This window comes from Vidua macroura, chromosome 17, assembly GCF_024509145.1.
Source record: "Vidua macroura isolate BioBank_ID:100142 chromosome 17, ASM2450914v1, whole genome shotgun sequence".
Taxonomy (NCBI): Eukaryota; Metazoa; Chordata; class Aves; order Passeriformes; family Viduidae; genus Vidua; species Vidua macroura.
In genome coordinates this window covers 7,296,050-7,310,532 of record NC_071587.1, presented here as the reverse complement: position 1 = coordinate 7,310,532, position 14,483 = coordinate 7,296,050, and the positions used below count along the sequence as shown (strand labels likewise).

General features: G+C 63.2%; 5 protein-coding genes across 9 annotated transcripts; 3 read left to right on the top strand and 2 right to left on the bottom strand.

Moving 5' to 3' along the window:
• Positions 1–721: 721 nt before the first annotated feature.
• Positions 722–5,126, top strand: DNTTIP1 (deoxynucleotidyltransferase terminal interacting protein 1). 2 transcript variants are annotated; one of them, XM_053992866.1, is made up of 13 exons: positions 722–864; positions 940–1,010; positions 1,168–1,264; positions 1,400–1,498; positions 1,996–2,064; positions 2,348–2,404; positions 2,628–2,689; positions 3,136–3,181; positions 3,645–3,703; positions 3,885–3,945; positions 4,257–4,328; positions 4,548–4,603; positions 4,960–5,126. In XM_053992866.1, exons 1-13 carry the CDS (start codon positions 778–780, stop codon positions 5,096–5,098), a joined length of 975 nt encoding a protein of 324 aa, XP_053848841.1. In that variant the 5' UTR covers positions 722–777; the 3' UTR covers positions 5,099–5,126. The 2 variants fall into 2 exon arrangements, with proteins under 2 accessions (XP_053848841.1, XP_053848842.1); XM_053992867.1 differs by lacking the exon at positions 4,257–4,328.
• Positions 5,127–5,354: 228 nt separating this feature from the next.
• On the top strand, positions 5,355–7,025 carry UBE2C (ubiquitin conjugating enzyme E2 C). Its single transcript, XM_053992901.1, has 6 exons — positions 5,355–5,816; positions 5,894–5,921; positions 6,042–6,128; positions 6,304–6,508; positions 6,635–6,694; positions 6,834–7,025. Exons 1-6 carry the CDS (start codon positions 5,716–5,718, stop codon positions 6,890–6,892), a joined length of 540 nt encoding a protein of 179 aa, XP_053848876.1. The 5' UTR covers positions 5,355–5,715; the 3' UTR covers positions 6,893–7,025.
• Positions 7,026–7,084: 59 nt separating this feature from the next.
• LOC128815841 (regulator of G-protein signaling 9-binding protein-like) lies at positions 7,085–8,027 on the bottom strand. Its single transcript, XM_053992900.1, is given in 3 exon segments — positions 7,085–7,537; positions 7,539–7,725; positions 7,835–8,027. Coding segments are annotated over 3 exon segments (618 nt in total). The 3' UTR covers positions 7,085–7,299.
• A 611-nt stretch (positions 8,028–8,638) lies between these two features.
• On the bottom strand, positions 8,639–12,302 carry TNNC2 (troponin C2, fast skeletal type). Of its 2 annotated transcripts, none has more exons than XM_053993169.1 (6): positions 11,978–12,302; positions 9,618–9,669; positions 9,377–9,520; positions 9,176–9,290; positions 8,963–9,099; positions 8,639–8,884 (listed from the first exon to the last, which is right to left on the bottom strand). In XM_053993169.1, the coding sequence occupies exons 1-6, from the start codon at positions 12,200–12,202 to the stop codon at positions 8,853–8,855; spliced, it is 705 nt and encodes a 234-aa protein (XP_053849144.1). In that variant the 5' UTR covers positions 12,203–12,302; the 3' UTR covers positions 8,639–8,852. The 2 variants fall into 2 exon arrangements, with proteins under 2 accessions (XP_053849144.1, XP_053849145.1); XM_053993170.1 differs by lacking the exon at positions 11,978–12,302 and adding an exon at positions 10,412–10,836.
• On the top strand, positions 12,291–14,331 carry SNX21 (sorting nexin family member 21). 3 transcript variants are annotated; one of them, XM_053993164.1, is made up of 4 exons: positions 12,291–12,655; positions 12,786–12,940; positions 13,075–13,085; positions 13,242–14,331. In XM_053993164.1, the coding sequence occupies exons 1-4, from the start codon at positions 12,378–12,380 to the stop codon at positions 13,911–13,913; spliced, it is 1,116 nt and encodes a 371-aa protein (XP_053849139.1). In that variant the 5' UTR covers positions 12,291–12,377; the 3' UTR covers positions 13,914–14,331. The 3 variants fall into 3 exon arrangements, with proteins under 3 accessions (XP_053849139.1, XP_053849140.1, XP_053849141.1); XM_053993165.1 differs by lacking the exon at positions 13,075–13,085 and having other exon boundaries at positions 12,291–12,651; XM_053993166.1 differs by lacking the exon at positions 13,075–13,085 and having other exon boundaries at positions 12,786–12,933.
• The last annotated feature ends 152 nt before the right edge of the window (positions 14,332–14,483 follow it).

Sequence of the window (14,483 nt, the reverse complement as noted above, 5' to 3'; positions counted from 1 at the left end):
CAAAGCTGGGGGGAAGGAGATCCCACTTTCCCCCGCAGCACGGCTCAGGGCTGCCCCACTGGCACAGAGGACAGGGACAGCACTTGAAGATGGAACACACGCCTGCTCTGCACAGCAAATCCCCTGTGCTTGGCTTCTCCCACTGAATCATCTTGGAATGAGGGAGAATGTTACCAGCAAAATAGTAAAAGGTTTATCAATGCAAATTGTTATCCGGCTGATTCAACAGAAAAGCTTCTCTTTGACCTCAGCATGGGGTGAGATTTCTAGAAAACGACGGGAAAGTTGTTTTGACTATTCTGCACACGTTAAACAAGATGAGGAAATGCTAGTTTGGGGTGTTTCCTCAGAAAAGCAATGAGATTCCAGAAAGAGGAATTATACGAGGAAACACAGAGATCATGGAAAGACTGGCATTCACACTCCAGCTGCAGGTACTCGGCTCTCAGGGCCAGAGGCCACGTGTGCCGAGCTCCGCCCGCGACAGGTCCTCCTCGGGGTGGAACAGGGTGAGTTTAAGGGACTGGGATGCCCTGCCTCGCCCTCCGGCACTGCTCAGCCCCGCGGGGGTCGGCGGGGACACCGGGGGCTGCGGCCAGCGCTCCGGCGGCACCGTCCGGGCGGGCACGGAGCGAGCCCCGGGCTCCCCGAGCGCACACCGGGCACCGCCCCAGTCCCTCCCCATGCCGCGTACCCGTCACATCCGTCGGGGCCCGATGATGCAGACGCGGGATCCCCGCGCATCCGGTCGCTGGCGCCGCAGCCGGGAGCGGGGCCATGGGCGCCGCCCGCGATGCGGAGCAGCAGCCGGGGCCGCCGGGCGAGGAGGGCCCGGGCGACGCCGAGGAGCAGCTGGTCAGCACGGTGAGGAGGGGGCCGGGCCGGGCCGGGCGGGCAGCGGGCGGCGGCGGGGCCGAGGCTGACGCGTGTGTCCCGCAGAGCCCCTGGAACATCATGATCAAGCACCGGCAGGTGCAGCGGCGCGGGCGGCGCTCCCAGATGACCACCAGGTAGGGCGGGACCGGGATGCGCGGCCAGGGCACGTGGTGGATGGAGGAGGAGGGTGGAACTGCGGGACCGGGATGAGCACCGGGCAGAGGGAGGATCGGGTTAGACCGGGCCGGGGCAGGGGGTTCCGTGCCCCTCTCCTGACCCCTCCACCCGCAGCTTTACGGACCCCAGCGTGTCCATGGACCTGCTGCGCGCTGTGCTGCAGCCCAGCATCAACGAGGAGATCCAGGGCATCTTCAACAAGTACATGAAGGTAGGCGCTGGGGACAGGTGGGCAGCAGCAGGTGCATGGGGACAGCTCGGCTGCCACCGAGGCCATCGTGCCTGTCCGTGGGAGCCGAGCTGACCCTGCGCAGGCTGTCACCCTCCCCTGCCTTTTCCTCTGCAGTTTTTCCAGACAGCAGCAATCAACGTGCGCGATAACGTTGGGGAGGAGGTGGACCCAGAGCAGCTCATCCAAGAGACCTGTAGGAGCTGCCTGGAGCAGGTGGGTGCTGGTGAGGTGTTTCTTGAGTGCCCAGCCAAGCAAAGCAGCCTGGCTAGAATGTGTCCCTCTTAACAGCTTTGCTGTCACTGTGAGGGGACATCCGCAGCCCTTGTGTGACTGCTGTGTTGGGATTCATTCTCGCTGGGAAGAAGGGAGCAGTCAGGGCTGGGCAGCTCACGCTGCTTCTTCTTAGTGCTGCTGTAAGAAACATGGCACACGGCTGGAGTCCCACAGAAACTGGCCCCCAGCACCCGTCAGAGGGTCCTGGCAGGGTAGGGCAGGATTTTTCCTTTCACTTCTTGCTTATGTGCCAGTTCGCCAGAATTTATCATGTTCAGATTGTGCTTTTGCATCTGGCTGTCTGTGGAAGCATGGCCTGGTAGCACTCCAAAAGCAAAGCTGTTGCAGGGCTTTTCGGCAGATATGTAGAGGTGGGTGTTGCTTATGGGGCCTTCTCTGAGCCCAGAATCCATGGAACCTTCTTTGTCTTCCTGCAGGCCAAACTGTTGTTCTCCGATGGCAAAAAGGTGGTTCCCAGGTTGCCCCATGAGCAGGCAGTGCCAAAGGTAATTGTGGTGATTGTACACAGAGGTTTAAATGACTTGTGAGAGCTGGCAGAAGAAGAGTTGGGATCACTTTGTTCTCTGGCTCTTCTTGGCTGCCAGTGCAGTAGCGCAGAGGCAGAGTGGGCGATGTTTGGCTGGAAGGGAATAGAGGGCAAGGAGAATCCCGGGTGTGGGTGCTGCTTGCTGCAGTTCAGTGCTGCTCACGGAGGTGGGCTGGGGTCAGTGTTCACCTGGCCAGGTAGGGAGAAGAGCCCTGCTCATCCCACTGCCCTTCCTCTTCCAGCGTGCCCGACAGATGGATGAGGAGCTGAGCCGCCGAGGGAGCCCCATTCCAAAAAAGGTAGGGTGGTTTTCCTCACAAGAGATTTTATGTTTTGGGAAGCCTGGCCCTCATTCCTGGCCATTCCCACAGTGTGAGTGCATGGAGGTGCACAGGCAGCTTGTTTGAGTGTTGGAGGCACTCACTCTGGTGCGGGCAGTGTTTTTGCCTGTGACAAAAGAAGCAGCTTCCCTGGGAGAGGGAGGCAGCACAGCTGAGTCACAGAAGGGTTTCTTCCATGCAGAGGAAGGGGCGGCCTCCAGGACAGAGCCTGTCAAATGACCGCGGAGCCTCAGGCATGGCAGCGTGAGTACAAACCATGAGCTAGAGCTCCTGTTTCGGGAGGGCAGGGGGAACGAGGCTGCCTGTGGGGAGCACAGAAACCCCACAGACTCCTCTCCTGCAGAGAGGTGATGGGAGCTCTTCTGGGTGTGAGCAGAAGCAGGGTTAGGTTGAGGCGTTCCCCTCAGGAGGCAAAGACCTTAAAAGGAGGGATTTTAAACAGGCCCAAAGGGGTGAAAAGGACCAGATGGACCATCCAGAGTGAGTGGTGAGACACAGGGGATGGTGGGATCTGGGCAACCAGGAGAGAATGTGCAGCAAAGCTGAAGGTCCAAAGCTGGGTGCTGTGGGGGAATGGAGGGTGTGAAAAATGGTGGATTTGGAAGGGCTTGAGCTCAGTCCCTGCTGCTGGTGGTGACTAAGCTGATCCCACTGGGTCTCATTCTTACTTGTGTTTTCCTTCCCCTCAGGTGGAAGCTCAAAGTCTCTGAGCCTGTGAAAAGGGATGGACCAAAGGTATTAGCTGTCCGACACTGCTGGGCTCCCTCTCTCCTCCCCTTTGCTCCCACTAGCAGGGCCCTGCAGCTGCAGGAGCGCAGGACAGCGCGGGCTGTGCTCTGCCCTGATGGGGCCCTGGGCAGGGGTGGAGCAAGAAGGAAGCGAAGTGCCCGGAGGCCTTTGCTGGTCTCCCCAGGCACCTAGCCTGTAGCCCTGTGGTGTGGTGCCGCTGAGGGAGGCCTGAGGAGACCGGGAGTAGCCAGGGGAATCCCACAAGTGTTTCCCACGAGGGAAACTGCTTAGATCAGCCCAGATGGAATGTCACGTCCCTCCCCTGCGGAAGGCTGGAGGTCATTGGCCAGCTCCCTCCCTCCCAGTCTGGAGGCAGCTCCAAGGTTCCCTGTCAGAGAGCCGAGACTTGTGGAGCATGGCCAGCAGCAACTTCATTTCTAATGTTGCCCCTTTTCCAATTGCTCTGTAGTGGGATCCATCCCGACTGACTGAAACCACAACCTTTGTGCTGGGATCTCGAGCAAACAAGTAAGGAACGGCCCTGTCGATGGAGGGTGGTGTCCCCAGGCAGGAGCCCGTGACACTCCTCCCGTCACTTCGCTTCTCTGCCTCAAAAGCAGTAGGAAGGGCCTGGGGAGGAGAGGGGTGTCCCTGTGCCACCGCAGCTGCCCTCCCCACAGGCCTAACGCCCCTCATGTTCCTGTTGCAGAGCTCTCGGGATGGGAGGAACAAGAGGGCGACTCTACATCAAGCATCCCCACCTCTTTAAGGTCAGGTGCCACAGCCAGATGGTTTCCCATGGGAATTAGGAGGGTGTGCTTCAGCTCCCTTGTTTACTTCCTCCCCCATGCCCTCGTTTGTTGTCTTAGAGCGTGTTCCCAAGGTTTGGCTAGCACACAACACTGGCCAATGGTGTCGCGTGCCTGCCAAGGCGGCAGGTTTGGCAGAGCCAGGGCTGAGGCTGGAGCAGGGCAGGCGGAGCGGGGGCAGAGCAGAGCGGGGTGCAGCGTCCCGCAGGAGGGAGCGTTCAGGGGAGGGTCTGTCGCCCGTTCTCAGCTCGGTCCTTGCTGCTTTATTGCAGTACGCAGCCGACCCGCAGGATAAGCACTGGCTGACAGAGCAGCAGCACATGAGGGCCATTGGGGGCAAGATGGTGAGTACGGCCGGGCGCAGGGCCCGCCGCAGGGCCAGGCGGCGGTGGCAGGAGGATAGGCAGGGCGCGGGGACACGGCGCTGCCAAGGTCCGTCCCCTGCCCACAGGGGCCAGGAGGCGCAGCTGGCTCCCACGGGGACAGTGGTGGCTTTGGGGGTGTGGCCCTGCCCTGGCTGCCCCTCGCAGGCACCCTGAGGTGTCCCCTGCCTTGTGCCACAGGCCTACCTCCTCATCGAAGAGGACATTCGGGATTTGGCCGCCAGTGAGGATTACAGGTGAGGACCAAAGCAGAAACTCTGAAAGTGCTGCTGGGCCTGGGGCTGCTTCTTGGAGGACCCCCAGCATGTCCTGCCTCAGTGCTACATTGCAGGGGCATCCCGTGCTGGAGGGACTCTGCATGGTGGTTGGGGGGCTCGGTTGTGGTTGGGGATTGGTTCCTGCGGGGCTGTGTTGGGCAACTAGGGTTTGGACTTGGTGTTGGCTGGGGGTCCATGGTAGGTTTGGGCTCAGTGCTGATTGAGATCCATGGTGGGTTTGGTGGGTCTGGGCTTGGTACTGATGTGTGCCAGGGGCCATGGTGGGTCAGCAGCGGGTGCTGGAGTCCCTCCATCTCACCCTCCTTCCTCCGCAGGGACTCTGTTGATCTACGGCTAGAAGAGCTGAAGCCCTTCATCCCACCAGCGTGGATGACTGAGAAGATGCAGAAGCACATGGAGACGCTTCGCCGCGGGGGGGACGTGCCGCCCCCCGAGGCCCCCCCCGAACCCTGATGCCCCCAATAAAGCCGCTTCGTTCCCACCTCGCCGCTTCCTGGGGCCCGGGCACCGGGGCGGGACCCGCGGTGCCGCCCCCGCGGGGCAGCGACCAATCACAGCGCGCAGCGTCACTGCCCGGCGGTCAATCAGCGGCCGCTGGCCGTTACCGTGGGAGCTGCATCCTCGGCGGGCGGTGATTGGCCGGCTCGAACGGGGCTGCGCGCTGATTGGCGGGGGGGCGCACGTGGAGATATTCAAACGGGGCGCGGGAGCAGGCGGGGCGAGCGTACCGGAGAGAGTCCGGGATCGGGGCTGCGACCGAGCGCTCCTGCACCGGAGACGGGTTGGGACCCAGCCGCTCCTGAGTCGGAGAACGTCTGGAACGGGGTTGGGATCGGGCCGCCGCCGCACGGGAGAGCCCCAAGCACCGCTAGGGGAGCCCTGACCGCCGCTCGGCACCGGCAGAGCCGCAGAGGGGCCCGAGTCCTGCCCCGAGCGGGACTGCGGGAGGGAGGGAAAGAGCCAGCGGAGCCCGGTGCGGCGCCGCCAGGGAGCGGGAGCCGCGTCCAGCCCGTGACCCGCCGGCAGTGGCGGCCGGTGCCCGTGTGCTGGTCCGTGCCCCGGGAGCCGCTATGGCCTCACAGAACGCCGACCCCGCCGCCGTGTCCAGCGCAGCCGCCCACAAAGCGGCTGAGACCGGGGCCACGGCGGCCCGCGGCGCGGTGGGGAAGAGGTGAGCGGAACCGGGGCCGGGGCTGAGGGCGGGGGCTGCCCCGGTGAGCCGGCCGGTAACGTGCGCTTTCTCCGCAGGCTGCAGCAAGAACTGATGGCGTTGATGGTGAGTGGGGCTCCGGGGGCGAGTCGGGGATTGGGGATCCCAAAGACACCTGGGGCTGAACAGGGTTGGGGGGGGGTGTCTCCGGGTATCCCGGGCCGCCCTGACGCGCTGCCCCCGCAGATGTCCGGTGACAAAGGCATTTCTGCCTTCCCCGAGTCCGACAACCTCTTCAAGTGGATCGGGACCATTGACGGCGCCGCCGGGACGGTGAGAGGCGAGATCCCGGTCTGGGGTGGCCCTGACCCTGCCCCACCTTCCTTCCTTCAGCTGAGGGTGATCCTAGCCCTCCATTGCCCTTGTACCTCTTTTTCCCCGAGGCTTTCCCACATCTCTGGGGCTACGGCCCCCCCTGACTCCTGTCCCCCTCGACTCCCACCCCCAGGCCTACGAGGAGCTGCGGTTCAAGCTGTCGCTGGAGTTCCCCAGCGGGTATCCCTACACAGCACCCACCGTGCGGTTCCTGACCCCCTGCTACCACCCCAACGTCGACACCCAGGGCAATATCTGCCTCGACATCCTCAAGGAAAAGTGGTCAGCGCTGTATGATGTCCGCACCATCCTGCTCTCCATACAGAGCCTGCTGGCAGGTGGGTCTCGTGGACAAACTGCTGTGGGGTGCTGGAGGAAGAGAGGGTGGTGGTGGTGGGGCTGTCCAACCCAGATCAGGGCTCAAAGGTGTCCAGGTCACCAGCTAACCCAGCCACTGTTTCCAGAGCCAAATATCGAGAGCCCTCTGAACACACATGCCGCCGAGCTCTGGAAGAACCAAGTCGGTGAGTGCCTGAAGCAGAACCCTCCTGCCCCTTCCCCAGTGGATGGGCAGCAGCACAGCCCCCAGTGCCTGTCTGGCCCCACAGCTACCCTGGCCACTGCCTCAGGACTCTTGGTGTCATGTTCCCCCTTTCTCCTCAGCCTACAAGAAGTACGTGCGGGAGACGTACAACAAGCAGACCAAGAGCCAGGAGACCTGACCGTCACCACCACCCCTCAACACACCCCTTCCCTCCCGGCCATCCCCCGCGTTCTGTATCATAGGCTGTTTTTAAATTAATGTCGCAGTCCGAGCCACGGTTAATGTATAAATAAATGCAGGTTTATAACTTCTGCAGGGGATTCTGTGGCAGCTCTAGCACACGCTGAGTGCCCAAAGGGCCCCTCTGCAAGTGTGGGCAGGAAGGGTGGAAAGGATACTGACCCCTGTGGGGCAATGGAAGCTTTTTCAATATTTGGGGGCCTGGAGTGATTCCATTCCATCTACACGGTGGGAGCAGCCCCCACCATCACCTGCAAAGGCAGGGGTTGAGGACTGTAGGGGTACCTCTGCCTCCTGCTCTGTGACAGGGGTGTCACCTCTGCTGCTATCTCCTGCCCCCCCAGCTCACAGCACCCCACAGCAGTGCCCAGCACAGGGGCCTCCCCAGGGCACTCTCTCTGTGGTGCCGCTTGTCTCTGCTGGCTGTGTGGTCTCTGTGGCTTCCACTGTCCATGGTGGAATGTTGGCTCCGCTCTCCATCTCTGCCAGCGTGGCCCTCACCTGCTCGATCTCCTCCTCCAAGCACTGGGCAGTCGGGGGCTGCGTGGGACCCCCTCCTCGCCGGCTGGGCAGCCCCCAGCCCAGTGCGCAGTGGGGCAACACCACCCCCTTGCATGGAGAAGAGCTGGCAGAGGTGCTGGGCTCTGTACAGGTCCTGCAGGAAAAGCTCCAGGGCAGAGAGGAAGAGCACCCACAGCCGCTCCAGCTCCTGCCTCTCCACAGGGCTCGCCGGTCCCTGCCGCAGCCCCGCTAGCAGCATCCGCCGCAGCCCTGTGGGATAGGCGTGGGAGCTGGGGCGGCCCTGGAGCCCCTCCTTGGCCCCTGTGTGGGTGCAGAGGTTCCCTGTGGCTGCTGCCCGGTGCAGCAGTTCCCTCCTTACCCATGCTGAGCTCACGGGCCTCTGCGCTCCTCCTGCGTCGCTCCTCACGCAGCCGAGGGCTGTCACCGCTCCCCCCGAGCTGCAGCACCAGCTGCCGGTGTCCGGCCGTGGCCTTGCAGAGGGCAACCTGGGCTGTGGCGCATGTTCCCACTGCCCCCCGCCCACGGCACGCATCCCTCCTGCCTGGTGCCATTACGCCCCGTGGAAACGGCCACTGGCTCTCCAGGGGGGCTCGGCCGCTCTGTGCCACAGCGCTGTGCTGCGGGTACGTGAGCAGCTCTGAGCTGCGTTTGGTTCGGTGGTCCCACCCACCCTGGCTGGGGACTGTACCCCGCCTCATCCCCCGTGCTGTGCTCCACCCCAGCTGGTCCCTAGGGAGCTGTGATTGCCAGCAGGCTAGCACAGCCTTTTTTGCAGAGGGACACAGAGACAATTGTCACCTTTCCCCTGTAGGGAGGGGGCTGCTCCTGCCCTTCCACCTTATAGCCAGGTCCTCTGGGTGGGAGATGTGGGTCCCAGTGTGGTGGCTCTCTAGAACCCCTGTGGTCCCACAGCCCTGCCCTGGAGCAGGCCCCTCGGGGCCAGGGCCACCCTCTGGCGTGTGAACGAGCCGCTCTGCACGGAAACTCTGAGCTCAGCACTGGCGCCTGCCCAAAAGGCCGTGGGAACCACAACTCTGGGCTGCCCCTGCAGCATTGCCCTGTGGCGTGAGCCTGCCCATGTTCCCTCCCTGGGGAGCAGAGCAGGGGCACACTGCCACAGCCCCCTCCCCATGCACCCTCAGTGAAATCTTGCACCAGCAGCTCAAGCCTTTCCTCTTTAATTGAGGCTCGAATCAAAGCCACAGGTGACAGATGGGAGGAAAAGCTCAGCCGCCGGTGGTGAGATGAAACCAGGACCCTGGCACGGAGTGAGGTCCCAGCCAGTACTGAAGGCCAGATGCTGTGGAGCTGCTGCTCCCTGGACAGCAGGGGAGCAGGGCTGGGTGCAGCAGCTGGCCTGAGGAATGTCTGGTCCCTTACTGCACACCTTCCATCATCTTCAGGAACTCTGCAAGAGAGCAGCAGCCTCAGCCCATGGCCCTGCCTGGATGCACAACATGGGTGCTTGTCTGGGGCCATTGCTCACCATCAAAGTCGATGCGACCGTCATTGTTCTTGTCTGAGTCCTTCATCATGTCCTCTATGTCCTCATCAGTGACAGGCTCCCCGGTGGCTCTCAGGATCTCACCCAGCTCCTCAATGTCAATGAACCCATCCGCATTCCTGCAGGAGGGTGAGGGAGGGATGAGACCTTGCTTGCCCCCACAGCCAGGATGGGCCACTTTGCCCCCACACTCACCGGTCAAAGATGCGGAAGCAGTTGGCCAACTCCTCCTCAGACTTGCCTTTGGCGTCCTCTTTCATCTGGCGCACCATCATGACCAGGAACTCCTCAAAGTCGATGGTGCCGCTGCCTGTGGGGAGGAAGTCAAGTGTGGGTCAGGCTGCCTGCCCAGGGTCCAGTACCCACTGCTGCCACCAGCCACCAAGGGCTGCTCACCGTCCTCATCCACCTCCTCAATGATGGCATCCAACTCCTCTTTGGTGGGGTTCTGACCCAGCATTCTCATCACCGTCCCCAGCTCCTTGGTGCTGATGTCTCCACCGCCATCAGCATCAAACATGTCAAAGGCGGCTTTGAACTCTGTAGAGAGACAGGTCAGGTCTCTGAGCAGTGGGGCAGAGCCAGGCCCTGCACCATGGCCATGTCTAGCCCCTGTCCCTATCATCCCTACACTCACCCGCAATCATCTCCTCGCTGAGGAAGGCACGGGCTTCTGCCTGCTGGTCCGTCTGCAAGGCAAGGGAGAGGGGTCACCCATATCAGGCCAGAGACCCCTCATACAGTGTGGCCCAACAGTGCTTGGCTGTGGAAAGAGCCTCTGCCCTGCTGCAGGATGATCCTGTGCTGGCATGAGTCACAGACACCAGCAATCCCTACAGTTCTGATGCCTTGCTGGTCCATGAACATGGAGGGCTGCAGGGAGCTGCCTGCCCAAGTCTCCCATTATCTGGGGGGCTCCATTGTGCTGGAGTCCTGGTCCCTGTGTACAGCCTTGGCATCCTGGGCATGCAGTGCTATTTTTGGGATCTCCTCAGCTCCCCTTGTAGGGATCGCTGGGGCTACAGCCGTGGCACCTGTCAACCCCGATCGAGTTTCTCCTCGAAACTCGCAGGCTGGCCATGGAGCCAGCAGCAACACTGTGTCGCATGACCCAGCACTCGGCTTTCAGCCACCCCCTGCTACCCCTGCCTCTGTGCAGCCCTGAGCTCCAAACAGGGCTGAGATGGTGTCCGCAGGCACCTGCACCCCCTCAGCAGCCACACACTCACCCTCAGATCTGTCCTGCGGGGACCCTGCACCACCCCAATGCTTCCCTGTCCTCGCTGCCATGGTCAGCCCAGCACTGGGGACCATATCCCCGCTGCCTTCTGCAGAGGCACATCCACAGCCCAGACCCCCCTGGTGCCTCCTGCCCAGTCAGGTCTTGTCCTGGCACACAGCACATGGCACACAGCACACAGGAACGCTTACCATCTTGGGAATTTATCGTGCTTCCCACCCCCAGAGAATCACCAGCTCCTGCAGCAGGAACTCCCAGAAGCTTCGCGGTGCCCCTGGCACCCCAATTTGTAGTGTCTCCTCTGTGGGATGTGCCTCCAGCTACTGCCCCCTGGCCCCCTCAGCCTATCAGCGCTCTAGCAGCATCCAGCCCCTCTCACTGGCAACTGGTGCCTTTACCTAATTTAGCCAAAGCTTTATTGGCCAAGGGCTGGGATTAACGTGGGGATGAGGCTGGGATGGAAATTCAAGCCCTTCAGGAGGGAGATCAAAACTGTGGCAGAAGCGCAGCTCTGCCCACCCCCAAAACCCCATCCAAGGCAACTCAGCAATGAGGGGGTTAAAAATAGCCCTGGAGGCGTCAGCATCACCAGGGTAAGGGGGACAGGGTCCCCCCTGCTCAAGGGGCATGGACTATCACCCACTGGCCTCTGAATATGCAGCCCTTCCTGGCCCAAGCTCCCAATACCAAGCTTCTTTTCCCCAGCACAGCGTCCTCCTCTGCACCCCCATTTTCTGCTCCAGGAGGCCCAGGCACAGCAGTGCTGCAGCCCCCCACCCCAGATAAGGAAGGGGTCCCCAGTGGGGCCTGGGGCATGAAGTCCCTGGAGAGATTTGGAGCATGAGCCCCATGGTTTGGGGTCCCCAGTGTTGTTGGCACCTGTTTCCGGAAATAGCTCCATCTTTTCGTGCTTCTGAGGAGTGGGAATTATGCCCGGTGCCTCCTCGAAGGCTCAGTCCTCACACTCACAGCCCGTGCCAGCCACTGCTGCCAGGACCGGCTGGGGCTGGTGGCTCTGGGGACGCACTGGCCAAGTGGCCCATGTGGGGCTTGGAGTCTCAGGGCTGCAGTGGGGTCAGGGTGACAGATCTCTGTCCCATAAGGTCCCAGTGCCAGGGATGCCCAGGGGTTTCCTGGCTCCTGGTTTTGCTAGAACCCCCATTCACCAGGTAGGAACTGGGAACAAGTCCAGCCCCTAGTGCATCCCACCCTGCTCAGGGAAGCTCAGGGGTCCCATCTGAGTCCGGGTGGGGTGCCGGGTGCTGGAACAGGGCACAGTGAGCAAGCGATGGACAGAGCGATGGCAGCAGCTGGGCTGGTTCCTCGATATTTATAGACATTCCCAAGGAAGCAGTGAGGAGTGAGTGGGCAGGCTCTAAAAAAGGCCAGGCAAGTGCCAGAGGTGCAGCCTGGCCATGGGGCGCATGGTGAGGCCGACTGAGGCCAGGGTGGCAGGGTGCCAAGGTGGCCCAGGGGACATCCCAGTGGGATCAGGAGCCTGAGTCTGGGGTAGCAGGATACAAGGGTGTTGGTGAACCTGCGTGTAAGGACACAGCGGTGCCAGGGTATTGGGGTATCAGGACCCTGGGACACCACAGCGCCGAGCACTGGAGTGTGGGGCTCCTGTGGCCCCAGGGCAGATATCCGGGGCTCGGCCCGACCAGGACATCGCGGACAGGGGACAGAGGAGCCGAGACGGAGAAGGGCGGGGTCGGTTCCTAGGCAGGAGCTGCGGCAGAGCCAGGCTGAGCCCTGACCCTGATCCGAGAGTCCCGGGCGGTGCTGCAGGGACCGATCCCGCTCTCGGCCGTGCCGGGCAGTGCCGGGAGAGCCGATCCCGATGGTGCCGGACGGTGCCGCAACCGCTGATCCCGATCCCGGCCGTGCCGGGCGGTGCCGGCTCCGCCGCCCCGATCCGGGTTCCCGGCGGAGGCGGAGCCGCGCAGGGAGGATCCCGGGACGAGCCGTGGCGGAGCGGCCATCGCTCGGCACCACCCGGCTCGGCTCGGCCCGGCCCGGGGCAGCGCGAACGGCCCGGGGCGGGGGCAGCACCGGGAGGGTGTCCCGGGGCCGGGCTGTCCCCGCAGGGGGCCGTGCCGCGGTGGGCAGCCCCCGGCCCCGCCGTGTCGCGGTGCCGGCCCGGACCCCCCGGCAGCGATGGCCGCCCGCATCCTGCACCGGCTGCGGCACGCGCTGGCGGGCGAGGGCGGCCGGGAGGAGCCGGCGGGCGGCGGCGGCGGCGAGGCCGAGGACTGCCCAGAGAGCTCGGAGCTGGAGGACGACACCGAGGGGCTGTCGACGCGCCTCAGCGGCACCCTGAGCTTCACCAGCCACGAGGACGAGGAGGGAGAGGAGGAGGGGGACGGAGCTAGCGAGGAGCTGGAGGAGCCGCCGCAGGCGCCGGGGGCGGCAGCAGGCACGGAGGACGGAGGCAGGTGCTGGGGCGGTGAGCTGGGGGGACTAGGGTGACTCCAGGGACACTTATGCGACGGTGGCGTCCGGCAGCCCGACAGATGTCAGAGCCCTGTCCCCACGGGAGGCACTGACACCCCTCTCCCGGCACAGAGTGGGTCTCTACGGCGGAGCGTCCCGGCGGCAGCCTGCTGACCCGGCAGCTGCAGGAGCTGTGGCGGAGGTCGCGGGGCAGCCTGGCACCGCAGCGGCTGCTCTTCGAGGTCACCAGCGCCAGCGTGGTCAGCGAGCGCTCTTCCAAGTACGTGGTGAGTGAGCCCGGCGCGGCTGGGCGGGCACAGGGTGGGTATGAGTCCTGCTCTCCCCGGGGCAGGGATCCCAGGGGGCTGGTGCTTATTTTTTTCTCTTTCCCTGTGCTGCTCGGATGGTGCTGGCGGCTCAGATGAGCCTCAGGTAACTATTGCTGATGGATGCTGCGGCTGCAGCAGCCCAGTCCACTCCCTTCTGTTTGGGCAAACCCCCCCAGCCCCTTTGTGGCCGCACACCCCGCTGTGCTTGTGCCGAGAGCAACGTGCCCACAGCACTGCCTGACACCCGCCTCCCTCGCAGCTCTACACCATCTACCTGATCCGCTCTGGCCAGTTTGACAAGGCCCCTGCCACCATCGCCCGGCGCTACTCGGACTTTGAGCAGCTGAACCGCCGCCTGCGCTGCCGCTTCAGCTGCGACATGGCCAGCGTTGCCTTCCCCAGGAAGAGACTGCGCCGGAACTTCACCGCTGAGACCATTGCCAAGCGGAGCCGAGCCTTCGAACAGTTCCTGTCCCATCTGCACTCCATCGATGAGATCCGCCGCTCCCCTGAGTTCCTCGAGTTCTTCTTCCTGCCGGACCTGCAGGCCGCACAGCGCCTGACCTGCACTGGCATGTACCGCGAGGCTCTGGCCACCTGGGCCAATGCCTACCGGCTGCAGGACCGGCTGGGGGTCTGCAGCTCCGGCCGCTTCCTGCTGACACTGGCCGGGCTGGCCGTCTGCCACCAGGAGCTGGACCAGCTCAGTGAGGCCCATGGCTGCTGCGAGCAGGCGCTGCAGCTGCTGGAGGCCCAGGGCAGCCACCCACTGCTGGGACCCTTCCTGCAGGCCCACGTCCACCTGGCCTGGAAGGTGGGCAAGGACAAGCGGCGCTCGGAGGCCCGGCTGCAGGACCTGAGGGAAGCTGGGCTGCCCCTGCAGCAGCAGCCTTCCCTGAAGGAATGCCTGATCAAGGAACCTCTGGAATGAGCCACCTGTGCTCACGTGGGTGGGAGGGCAAGGGCTGTGAGGGAGCTCACACGCCTGTGGCAGCTGGGAACAGCAAGGGAAATGCCACGGGTGGCAATGGGGCAGGGGAGCAGCACTGCAGTCCCACGGGCAGCACAGCCCATGCCTGGAGCTGCTTCCTGAATGCACTTTCTCTGTGGTTAGTCTGTTTTGTGGGGCTGAGGACTCAAGGGGGTCCACCACCCACACTGGTGCTGGCAGAAGCTGCTCCCCCTCTGCAGGGGATCCTGGAGTGGCTGACACTTTAGCTGGGACATACTGGCACCTTGCAAGGGAACGGGAAAGCTTCTGGCAGGGTCCAGGGCTCTTGCCTGGAACTTCCCATCAAACTTACACAATAGAAAAGACTTTATTAAATAAAGTCTTGGCAGGAAGAAGAGCAAGGCGCCTGCTGTGTCTGTTTAGCCTTACTACCCCAGGGTGTCATCAGTGGGAGGCCTCAAGCCTCCACACAGAGGTGGGAGCTGCCTCACACCCTTCTCCCAGCTCCCAGCTGGGCCCAAGCCCAAGCCCAGTCCTGGGGAGGAGCCC